Source organism: Conger conger, chromosome 14 (genome assembly GCF_963514075.1).
Source record: "Conger conger chromosome 14, fConCon1.1, whole genome shotgun sequence".
Lineage (NCBI taxonomy): Eukaryota > Metazoa > Chordata > Actinopteri > Anguilliformes > Congridae > Conger > Conger conger.
This window is the reverse complement of record NC_083773.1, coordinates 30169828-30182935: the sequence shown is the minus strand read 5'-3', so window position 1 is coordinate 30182935 and position 13108 is coordinate 30169828. Positions and strand designations below refer to the sequence as shown.

Sequence of the window (13108 nt, the reverse complement as noted above, 5' to 3'; positions counted from 1 at the left end):
ATCCTAACCTAGGAGAGTATGGGGGTGAATCTTTGTGTCCCTTGGTACCATACTTCTTATGGCGGGGAGTTGAGAGGGTAGGGGGACCCACAATGATATCTATCCTGGCAGTAGGAGATAGAGAAGACACCAGCACAATGTATAATGAAGCAACATGTGAATGTTGAAGACACAACATCAAAAATGAAACAAAACAAGGAAACATGGAACAGAAGACAGACAAATAAGGACAAATAAGTGAAAATATATTCCATACATATCTCATGTGAGCAAATTGTAGTTTTCCCCCACTTTAGTCGCTGTGGTCACATAATCGATTCATTCAAATTTAAGGTAGACCTTTTCCATTTTCATGATTTTGAAAAGCTGGAATATATTTATATATATGTGAAACCACTCTGTCAACTCACAACATATATTGTACTTATTTGATGGAGAAGTTGGCCCTCGAGATAAGAGAAACTGAGCTGAATGTTCAGGAGGAGAATGACAACTCTATTTTTGTGAGTTCCTCCCCTTGGACTATTTAGTACTATTAAGGAGGTGTCTCGATGGGTTGGCACAACTTCTGAGACATGATTGATTGGGTTGATTATGTGCACCGCCTGCCTCCTGGTGTGATGTGCGGTCGAGGGGAAAAGAATGGACGGCTAACTGACTGGGTGCACCATGGCCGTTGCAGACACGGTCCTGCTCACCCCCTGGTGGGTGAAATGGCTTGAAGGTAAGGTGATAGAAAAATGTAGCCGAGTGGTTTGAGATGTAGAGTAAGGATCTGAACTTGGCTTGCGCAAGCTTGAACCAATACCATAGCAATGAAATTTTCTGCTGGTATGATGTGTAGGGATGTGTCTTCTATACATACTATACTACTGCTACAAATTCTACTACTACTACTATTACTACTACTACTACTACTACTACTAGTGAACTTGGAGGAACAGCCCAGTAGACATATTACATATCACTGTACAGCTGCCATGATGACAGAGACAGGGGACAACAGACAAATGTACATGCATGTAAAGTAACCTTGCGCTGTACCAGTGCTGTGTCAAGTGCTGTACCAGTGCCCAGTAGCATGGCTACGGTAGATGCAGGTTTCTTCCCCATTGAGGGATGAGGGACAGGACAAGAACACCAGAGTTTTGACTCAGACAAAGGATGTGGGTTAGCATCTTGCCTGGATTGCAGGTTTTTAATCCGTGCCAACATGTCCAGGTGGCCTGCTGAGTACTGTTCAATGACGTCCATCACGTCGTATGGCCTCAGGCTCTCCTTGAACTTTCTCTTTGAAACCATAAACCTCATGATGCTGGTGGAGAGAAGCATTTGAAACAGGAATTGAGTTAGTACAGCAGTACACAAATTCTGGGTTCTTTGCGGTTGCTGCTGAAAACGGCAAACTGCTCTTGTGAATAATAAATACGAATATCAAATCTATCAGTATTTGTCCATTATTTCTTCTGTGCACCCTACTACCACTTTAAGTCTTCCATCTTTCCAATTAACTAATAATTTACAGTTGTGTCCTCCCAACAAAGGTTGTTACCAAAAGTGTCTGGACAATGTTTGATTGGGAGACAATTAATTCTACAATAGGATAATAACCCCAAGCACACTGCTAAACAGTTAAAGGTGCTGTTCCAGGCACAATGGACTAACCACACAAAGTTCAGACCTCAACATCACTGAATGTGTTGGGGATTACTTGATTTGAGAGAAACAGGAAGTTCTCTCTGAAGAGTGACACATTTAGGGGTGTTTACAGGAAGCATGAAAAAATATCCCTGCAGTTATATGCTATAATAAAGGCAAAGGGTGGACACACAAAATACTGAAAGATTTGAGACTGAACACAGTTGTGGAGGTTTTCGTGTAATTTTGGGTCAAATACTGTATATGAATAAATACCAAGAACAAATCCTTCCAGAACCAGAATTAGGCACAATACCGCTATTCTGACCATAATAATGATTGCAACCCTGCTGTAAAATACAGCCATGCCATATTGACCAGCTTGATAACTGAGCTGATCAACCAGCATGGCCAAGCTGGTCCAGCTGGGTATGATCTGGTCATCCAGCATGGCCAAGCTGGTCCAGCTGGGTATGATCTGGTCATCCAGCATGGCCAAGCTGGTCCAGCTGGGTATGATCTGGTCATCCAGCATAGCCAAGCTGGTCCAGCTGGGTATGATCTGGTCAACAAGCTAGTGCTGTTAGCTTGTCTGAGCTGGTCAATCAGCTACAGCTATTCCAAAACATAGCTTAAGCTGGTCAAACCATGTCGTGCTGGAAGCTGGTCTGAACTGGTCAACCATCCACCAGCTGTTTCAAAACTTGGAATGGAAATATTGAAGATTTGTATGACCTATCTTTGAATTAAACTTGTACGACCTATCTAAGCCCAAGGGCACTGGGTAAAATGTATCAAACATTACTGTATCAAATCATGAAATTCAGGCATTCAAGCTTCTCTTACCACACAGCCCTGATTGTAACTTTTAGTCCCGGGGTTAAGTCCTGCGGGACAAACTCACAGTGGCAGCTCTTATTGTCATCGACAATGTCTTCTCCAGGCAGGCTGGCCTCTAGAAAACACAACAGGGACAAACGCAACTCAGCCATTAGAGTCAGCAGGGGACGGCGGGGAAGAGGGGCCCTTCCAGCCCCTAAAAAACTCCAGCCATTCCGCTCTGTTTGATGGAACCAAGCGACAGCAAGGCACGGCCACTAAGTTTCACAGCCCAGGAGTTCTGCATGTGCACTTCGACCGCAGGTTTGATCGGGGCCAGATTAATGGCACTGCCTGTTCATATTCGGTGGCCGGGTCATGTCAAAATGTCCTGATGCAGGTTAGAGGGCAGGTGGAGGGTGGAGGTGGGCAGAACGCAGGGATGGAACCAGAGAGGCAATAAGTTAATTATTAATTATCAATGTTGTTCCTGAGTGACCGTGGCCCGAAAATATGGAGGCATACCCTGACACTGCCTTTGTGCTCCCAACTGAAGCAGTTTGATTGACTATCCTGCTAACATTTAAGCAAAATGCTTTCCGTGGGGACTGTATGGGACAACGTTTTACAGTGGGGTGCAAAATTTGGGGCAACCCTGGTTTGAAAGTCTGTTACAATGAATCTGCATGTGATGCAATTCATTGTAAACCTGATCTCTAAATGGTACAGAGACGCTTTTGCACAGGGCATTTCTTCCTTTTTTTATTATATTCAATACAATGTAAAAGATTAATTAAAAAGTAACCCTGCTTTAAAATTTGAAGAAATGCATCATGTTTAACGTTGTACCACTTAGAGGTCGGGTTTGCTACTGCTCACTTAGATATTAAATGTAAAAGGCATTTTGACCAGGGGTGCCCAAATCTTTACACAGTAGTGCAGGAAGTCACACTTTCGTAAATGCCTCAGTTAGGAAATAATCAACGTAAATCAAAGGGCACTAAGTGCAGCTAACAAACATTAACGCTTGTAAGAATTTCAAACACGATTCACTTCTGCCAGGACACTTTGAAATTCTTTTGAAAATGTATGATAAGTGATGCCATGAAGAGGGATGAAAACAGTGTAAAAAATGCCTCAGAAATATATTATTTTCAATACCCATGCACCGTGGGAAAAACAACAACTGGGAGCAGAAGGGGGAATGTTAGGAAAGTCTCTAATTTTGGGCCACGCCATCAACCTTATCCAAGTTTTTCCCCAGGGGTCTGTCTGGCATGGGCGAAAAAAAGAACTCAAACCGTGCTTCAAATGCAAATTAAATCAACGAAAGAAATCAGAGGAAGTAAATACTACAGAGCCTTGAAACGGCACCGCATGACTACCCAAAGGAGGTGTGAGCGATTTCACTGGTCTGTAGTTCTGGGTCTAGGAGGCCCACTGCGGCTGGCCCTGAGAGATCGGCCAGCATCCTTCATGCAGATTCAAGTGCAGGAGCAGCAGCCCATGGGCGTGCACGGCTCTCCTTCTGCACGCTCAGGTTGTCATTCAGTAACATGGGATGATAAGCCCCGCTGAGTGCTCATGGGATGTTGCTAAAATTGTAGCATGCATGACTAGTACCATCTTATTGATTGCTACAGCTTGGTTTGTTTGCTTGCTTGCAACCCCTAGCATGTGTGGCGTTCTCTTACTGATTAACCCTTCAACTGCTGCAAAGAGGTGGAGAGGAGAGACATGGAATACAAATTGTTAAGAAATGGTAAGAAACTAGCACTAAAAAGTTTAACAGTGTTACTTAGAAACAAATACAATTTCATAAAATGAAGGCAGAATCTGTGAGCAGCCGTCACCATGCCTACCACTAACCCCCACTCCAATCTGGTCTTTAAGCCCCAACTCCAATATTGCTTGGATGAGCAAATCATGAATCAGCATACAGTCATGAAACAATTCATAACAAAGGAAGTGTGGAGGGATATTTTTCTGGCTCTGAATTAGAACAATGGACCGATGATATGGTATAAATGAGCCACAAAACTCTTGTATACTGACTTTATATTGTAAATATGAGCATCTTAGGCATGGATTCAGCCAAGTATTTCCTTAACTCTGACCTGAAGAAAATGTAATTTCTTCCCTTTGAAAAACAGCTTGACTGGATAATTGGGTGATTCTGGAACTCATCAAACTGTGCTTATAAATAAAAGAGTGACACTTCCAATGAATGGTCCTTCATAAATAATAAAAGAAGGTGCTATGCAATGGTTATGAAGGAGTTATGGAGCTGTTATGAAGGACCTATCTTCCAGTGTTACACATTTTATTTTGGGTCAAATTTAAGGAAAAGTTTGACTGAATGTAGGGCTTATATGTTTTATCGGAAGGCATAAGTTCATACATTTTGGCAACGCAGTACTAAGAAGAAACAAAGCTAGGGTAATTATTCTTTGGGACTTACCAACGACTTACCAATGCATTTCCAAAGGGGATAAATGGCAAAACTACAGCCAAAAGGTTTGTAGTTAAAACTAAATTCCCACACATTCAATTTTGTTTCTAAATAATTATCCCATTGTGCTATGAGTACAAAGAACAAAAAACATTTGGTTTGAGATGATATTGTTTTTTGGGCAGATTTCAGCCTTACTATACTTTCTGAGGTAATTAATGAATACACTTTTGCATGAATAAAAAAGCACATATAGGCCTTACTGATACATGAATAAGTAAATTAATAATAATACTGTTGTGCACTTCATTAAAGACCATGAAATATGTTCCTATGTACATTCAGTGAGCACTCTATTAGGTAGACCTATACACCAGCATGTCACAGCAACTAAATGCATAAAAGCATGCAGACGTGGTCAAAAGGTTCAACTGTTTTTCAGACCAAATGTCAGAATGGGGAAGAAATGTGATCTAACTGACTTTGACTGTGGAATGATTGTTGGTGCCAGACAGGGTGGTTTGAGTATCTCAGAAACTGCTGATCTCTATTTTCATGCACAACAGTCTGTAGAGTTTGCAGAGAATGGTGTGAAAAACAAAAAACATCCAGGCAGAAACGTGTTGTTAATGCGAGAGGTCAGAGGACCAAGGGGCCAGACTGGTTGAAGCTGACAGGAAGGTGACAGTAATGCAAATAACCACGCATTACAACAGTGGTATGCAGAAGAGCATCTCTGAACACACAATGCATCAAACCTCTAAGTGCTAAGGCTACACCAGCAGAAGTCAGAAAAAGTATGAAAAATAACTGTCATTAATAAATACCTAATAAAGTGCTCACTTGGTGTATATATACTGTAAAAAAACAGCTTACTGTAATACTATGGCAGCTAATAATTATTGTGCAGCAATATATTATTTAAATGCTTGTAGAAAAGGGATGCCACCATTAAGTTTATATGTTTCAATGTTCTAATGATTTCATCTTTTAATCAACTATTGAGCCTTTGGTCCATGTTCAGTCTAAGACCAATACTAATAAAAAAATAAATAAAATACATAATCATCATGAAAAATAAAAATAACACTGCAATGAGATTAATATTAGCTCCATAGTGTGCCAAGGCAAAAAAGCAACATAGTCATTAGACTGTCACGCCAATCTGATTACCATGGTGATAAATATGACCCAAATTTACCTTAAGCAGCAGTTACCTTAAGCAGTTAACATAAAACAACCAATAGGAGATGTTAAGACTAAGATTTTTGGATATGAAGTGTTGAACAAAGAAACATATAAACATTTAATGGGAATGACCCACTTCAGAATCTTTTCTCTAGCACATCATATGAAGGGCCCCAATATTTTTTGCCATTATCTTTCCCTTATAAGGACACATATTCCAAATAACTACAATATCTCTAACTATCTATGGATCTATAGATGTAGTTTCATTGTAGATGTAAAATTGGAAATAGATTTTACATCAGAAAAAAAGGGTCACACATTTACAAAAACAAAACAAATTCCACAGAAACGGGGAATAACTGGAACCTGATTTAACGTCACTGCCAGTTTCAGCGGTTAAATCAGGCAATCAAACAAAAATAAATCACAACTGAAATAAAAGAAGATACCTTTACATTACTTTTTGCTAAATATGTTGTACAGGAGGTGTTTAAAACAAGTGTACTGTGTACTGTATATCCATACAATTTGCAAGATACAAATGCATTACTGCAGAGCAGGTTTACATGCCAGGGCAGTCTGATAGCACAAACTTCCAGATTCACGTGTCTAGAAAAGAAAATGTTTGCAACTGTTTCTACTTGTTATAAGAGAGGGGGAAATGCAGTATACTGTGTGCTTGGCTCACTTGATGCATTTCATTTAAAACATGATATCTCTCTATTCACTACTAGCAACCCTGATACTATACAGTAGAAAAAATTATAATGCATTCTCCCTGCTGATAAGGGTATGATTGGATTGCATATACTACAATATACCCATAACTAGCTTGATGTAATGTAATCCTTTCATTGCAACCATTTGGTGCATTAATAGCAACCAATATATCATAGCTACAAGTAATAAATCGTATGACACAGCACACATACTGTGGCTACACAGAGAGCTGGCTATCTGTCTATGGCATGTCTAGTATGCCACTGTTTTGTTCCATAAAGGCCAGTATAGATCATTTGTGGCCCCAAATCTTTATGGCACAATGACAAGCTCAATGTGTATGAAAGAACAACTGAGAATTCAAACATTTTGGATGCAAGGGTATGTAACCCAGTTGCCATGAACCAGGCTTTATGTGATGTAATGATTTGATTGAATGTGATCGCATATGTGAAGATGAGTTTTCAATAAACTATTTTACCACTAGTGTGAAACAAAGGAGAAAAACAACTAGGAAATAAAAACAAGGTGTATAATTCCATATGCCACAGTGCTTCATGTGACAGAAATAAGTCTTATACATGTGCTGCTATGTATTGGGTTTAAGAATGCCACTCATCCGCTGGAAAATGAATTCAGCGGATTAAATGTGTTCCAGGTTAAATGTGTATGTGCATCTCTATGCCACCGTGTGTGGAAGCGTATGGCTGCGTGTGCATTTTAGGGTGTGAGATACTTACAGAACTCAAGGACAGTAATGTAAACAAAGTTAGCTACACTCAAAAATGGATGCAAATGTCAGCCTGTTTGCAAAAATATACAATTTAATAGGATTTAAAAAATAAACTTTTCTCAAATGAAACACTCCCAGATTTTGAGAAGGCAAACAGAAGAACTATACAGAGGTTAATAAACAGAAATAATTAAATAAATTAATGAAATCACACAAGCTGAATGTTTCCAACAAAATTTGGGAGCATTAAAAATGCAAAAAAAATAGAATTTGTGTAAGGCAAGGGCATCAATGTTTTTAAAAAAGTAAAAACAGAAATAATATTTTCCACATTTCTAACTTTTCACACACAGTATTGATGTAGTGCACATTTGACCCCAGAGGTTCAGGCTGCTTTGCATCCATTATTCCCACTTTTAGTAAGAGGTTGAAAAACAAAAATAAAATAAAAATAATAGCATATCCTAATGTTGGGATTAATGATATAGTGTTTTTGGAGATTTTACTGTAGAAGCTGCATGGCTGCAGACCTCCCAGTCAATCCTGACCTGGAGAGCTCTTCTGCCTGAATTCTTCATCCTGCATCTCAATCAGCACTTTAGCACAGCATCAAACAGAGAAACAAAGGAATCTGTGAGGATTGTGTTTTCCCACATATATGTATATATGCAAAGGTACAGAGAGGACTCCATCAACACCACTGATGATACACAGACATTTCAGTGTAAGCCGAGCATAGCCAGCCATATTTTTACAACAAGCGCACAGTGATAGATATTGCTCAGCAGGACTTCCCCTCTCCTATACTTTGTATATGTCCGGTATATATACCAACAGGTAGTGTTGTAACACTATTTTGACTATTGTTGAGGCCATCACATTGTGAACATACATAAATTGTATTTGTAGGCCCATCTCATTGGTAGATCTTTTTCTGTCAGTTCGCGAGGCCGCAGGTGAGCACTGAAGTGCGTTCTGCCCAGCCGTGCAGTCACCGCATCAGAAGATCACAGTTCATACACAGCTTAGGCAGACAGACTGCAGGTGCCTAGTGACCAATGGAGGCTTGAGGTGAGACAGATTATCCCGGCACCCAGCCAATGCTGAACCTGATTATATGCCACACTGAGGGGCTGCCAGCCACAGACACTACTGGCATGGTCAGGCCTCAAGACTAGATTGACAAGGGGGGCGACCAAAACCCCTTTTTCTGATGAGCTAGCCAGCAGGCTCCTGAATGCTCGTACAGTCCCAGCCAAACGTTTTGTCGCATGACTGGACAAAAGTGACAATTGCTAATTACCCAACTCTTAATTAGCTAATACAGTTAGGAAACAACACAAATGAATAAGTGATCTAAAGTTTATTTAGATACTAGCAAAACAAAAATTTCATAGATGCTTATAAGGTTTATTGCTTGATAATGATGAACAAGCCAGTTTCTACCTGGACAAAAGTCTTGTCGCAAATCAAATTAGAATCAATAAATTACCAAATGAAAAATCAGTCTAGTATTTCATCATGGACTATAAGTTAAGAAATTCATATCTTGTATGGGTTCCTTTGGCCTACAGAACAGTTGCCATCCGGCTTGGCAGAGAGTCGTAGAGCTTGTTGATGAAGTCGTCGGGGATGGCATGGAAGGCCACCTTGCAGGCACCTTGCAGGCATCCCAAAGTTCTTCGGCTTGGTCCTCCAAGCTTCCTCTTTCATTCTTCCCCAGATATGCTCAATAATATTCATATCTGGAGACTGTGCTGGCCATCCCTGAAGGACCTTGATCTTATTCCCCCTGAGAAACCTCATAGTGGAACCTGAGGTATGGCAAGGAGCTCCATCCTGTTGAAAAATCTGACCCCTCTTGTAGTTGGGAATGTACTGGGAGGCAAGAATCAGTTGATATTTGGCACTATCAGTGTTACCATCCACCTTACAGATCTCCCTGGCACCTCTGTATAGGATGTAACCCCAAACCATAATCTTTCCACCTCCAAATTTGACTGTCTTCTGGGTGAACCGTGGGTCCAGACGGGCCCCAGAGGGTCGTTGACAATATTGGCGGCGCTTGGGATGGAGCTCAACTGACGATTCATCTGAAAAATAAATTTTTCGCCACTCTTCTGCTGTCCAACTTTCGGTCAGGCTGTGGGCGTTGGCGTACGCAACACGGTTTCTTAGCTGTCTCTTGTTTAGCGCTGGTTTCTGGGCAGCAATACGACCGTGGAGACCATTGCGAGCAAGAATCCTACATACAATTCTTGAGGAAACAGGCGTTGCTGGCGTCCACTCCTCCTGGAGCTGTGAGGCGGTTGACATGGGACTGTCTTGAGCAGTTGTCTTGTGCGGTCTGCCCGACCTGGGTCTTTCATGGACATCGCCAGTCTCTTGGTAGCGCTTGCGAATCCTCTCCACCTGCCGTTTAGACACATTGAAGATGTCTGCAACTTCAGCAGGAGACTTGGACTTGAGATTCTTGATGATCAGCACTTTGGTTTCTGGTTTGATCTTGGGCATGTTGACAGAAGCAATGTTGAGCATGAACTTGATGGCTTAAAGTGTCAAATTTCTGCTTTTATAGCTCAAAGTTACCTACAGCTGACTAATCAAGCCCCTTGTTTGTTTCTTCCTTATTCACTGTGACCCAGAAATTGGAGTTGGCCATTGCGACAAGACTTTTGTCCGGCCAAAACTGGCCTGTTCATTATCAAGCTGTAACATTTAGTAACAATTTTGAAATGTCATTTTGCTAGCTTCTAATAAACTTTAGACACTTATGATGAATTTGTGTTGTTTCCTAACTTTATTAGCTAAGTAAGAGTTGGGTAATTAGCAATTGTCACTTTTGTCCACTCATGCGACAAAACCTTTGGCCGGGACTGTAGTTTTCAATAAATGTATTTACCGCCCACCTTCCATGCTCTTAAATATAGCCATTGAAATTAAACCCTTTGAGCTTTTCAGTGTCTCCAGACAGTGGGGTACCATATGCAAGTAATCACACACAATCACAATCACATACAACACACTGGACCACTGACCTGCACAAACACAGCAGAAAATACAAAAATACAAAAAAATGAATATTATTTTGACAAAAAACATCATCATATCATCTATATTCGATTACAACATCACAGCATCATTAGGCTTTCTGGTTATACTCTTTTATTTATTTCTAAATCGTAGAGCGTAGAATATAAAATAATTTACATGGACGTGCATATGATTCACTGGACCCAATTTAGACAACAGGCAAACTGTATCTGTAATTATAAGGCTATGTCTTGTATCAATTCTGATGCTACGTAGTGGTGGCTAGGGGTGACAGCTTGGTCACTGAGTTAAGTGTTCTTCCTAAACGCGGCGGTGAAAATATTAAATCAGGTGAAACGCTTCGGTTCAGATAGCCTCACCTTCTGAGTTCTGGCGGGAGGCGGCCCCCTTGATGCGGAAGGCTTGCCGGGCCCGGCTGCGGTCCCCGAAGCTCCAGCTCTTGGGCACCTTGCTGGGGCTGTCCTCGATGCTGTTGTCCGCACTGGGGGACCTCCGGATAGCCTGGCCCTGCGGGGAGCCCTTCCCCTTGTTCCCAGAGCTCCTGGGGCTGGAGAATACCCTCTCCTTCAGGCTTACCTTCTGGCTGTAAGGGGCGGGAGGACAGCGGAAACGCACCGATCACCATCAATTATGCAGGACAAACTCTGCCTACCAAAGCTGCATCTGTGGAATGACCAGCTCTAGGAAAAATACATCACCACAATCACATAAATAGTAAGTATCTGGACAGTGGTACAATTTCTGTTCTTTTGGCTTTGTACTCAAGCACACTGGATTTGAAATGGAGCAATGAACAATGAGGTTACATCCCTATTTGTACATTGTCCCTCCCGGGTCCTTAGGGGACCAAAAGTAATTGGACAGTTGGCTTCTCGGCTGTTTCCGATTAGTCAGGTGTATTCATTCGCTTCCTTGGTGCAGATATAAGAAAGCGTTCAGATCTAGTTTTGATTCTAGGCTTTTGATTGCCTTTGGAGTCTGTTATTGGCATTTGTCAACATGAGGATCAGAGTTGTGCCAAAGGAAGTGAAGGAAGTCACTTTGAGGCTGAGAAATATTCAGGTCTGCATACCAAATATTTACGGATAAAACATTTTATTTCAAAAATATATTTCTGCCATATAGTAAACACTTAAACACACAAATATCACAGCATATTTGCTTTCTTTTTCAGAAATATCATCCCAAAATGTGAAATTCGGAATTACCCGTTCTCTGCAAACAGTAAAATATGGTAGTAAATCAGTGGCAGACAGCATGGAAATTGTCATAACTTAGAGCAATAGCACTCAACAGATTTTTACTGAAGATTAAACCTTTGTTTACTAATATTTGAATATTTAAAGCTGTAATAACCTCTTACCTGTTATGCGATATCAGGAGGAATAATTAACAATCACAGTTTGAATCTCGCCTATGTTGGACGATAAAACAGATAAACGCTGGCTCATTACAAGCGAAGGCATGCAGGCATGCACTTGTATGGCACACATGCACTGGTGGGTAGGTCAGGGAAATTTACCTTCACAGATCACGGCTCATTCACAGAACACATTCTCATCCAGGTAAATCCAATCAATCACTTATTATTATTCATAAAACAGACAGATAAAAGACTACCTCCAACCACAGTGCTGCCTGCCGCACCTTCTTTTGACTCCTGAGTCCCTAAAGGGCAGCCATGTTGCCCAGCCAGTGACTATATTCAAACAGCTAGCCTGTGACCTGCATTATGAGCTCTTGCGCAACAAAATATTGCTGTTCATAGAAACCATAAACAGAGTGAGCAACCAAAAGGGAGGGAAAAAAAACATTATTAAGATGGATTATTTCAATGCCAGAATGCATGAAAATAAATTTAAACCTATGGGAGCAGATGCTGCTATGTGAAGTTTTAATTCACCTTCATATTTCACTTTAATTCTCTTTGGTGAGTCAAGGACAGATCGGCCCATGAATTCTGACTTTGAATGCTTTGCTTTTTAATAAACAGTGGGATTAGAGGCCAAAGTGCACATTTAATTTCGACTGGAAGCGATATGCATTTCACAGTCAATATGCATTTCACTGTAAATATTACCTCTCAGGGCACAATACAAGGACCTGTAGGTGTCAGAGTGGACATGCCGACTGCTCATGGTTGTCATGGGGAAATAAATTCAAAACCTGACCTTGAGGTGACAGCTTGTGAGGTTTATGATTCTGGCCAAATGAGACGCCACATGACCGTGAATTTAAGTCAAGTTTTACATTTAATTTTGCAGTGTTGCCAATGAGTCAAAGTGGAGAAGAATGAAACTATACTTCTCTGTCTATTAAATCATTAAAAAAACAATAATTGACATAACTAATAAAGGTATTATAAATAATGAATAATATTGAAGAAAGTGTCACTGAACATACAATATCAGTGAATACTATTCGATTTATTGCTTGACCTCCATAAATTGCCGTGCTTGAGGGACCTGCAGTTTTGGCGGTTATATTAGAAGTGCAAGGTC

General features: G+C 40.8%; 1 protein-coding gene across 3 annotated transcripts in view; it reads right to left on the bottom strand.

The window, feature by feature from the left end:
- The window catches only part of LOC133110458 (potassium voltage-gated channel subfamily KQT member 2), a 45924-nt gene that overhangs the window by 4262 nt on the left and 28554 nt on the right, over positions 1-13108 (bottom strand). Inside the window, exons 12-17 of one of the 3 annotated variants that reach the window (XM_061220590.1) lie at positions 10967-11190; positions 8102-8149; positions 4152-4169; positions 2485-2593; positions 1184-1315; positions 9-104 (exon numbers count right to left, since the gene is read on the bottom strand). In XM_061220590.1, coding sequence (XP_061076574.1) covers positions 9-104; positions 1184-1315; positions 2485-2593; positions 4152-4169; positions 8102-8149; positions 10967-11190 — 627 coding nt within the window. The remainder of the gene's footprint in view (positions 1-8; positions 105-1183; positions 1316-2484; positions 2594-4151; positions 4170-8101; positions 8150-10966; positions 11191-13108) is intronic. The other 2 variants (XM_061220591.1, XM_061220592.1) reach the window with 2 other exon arrangements.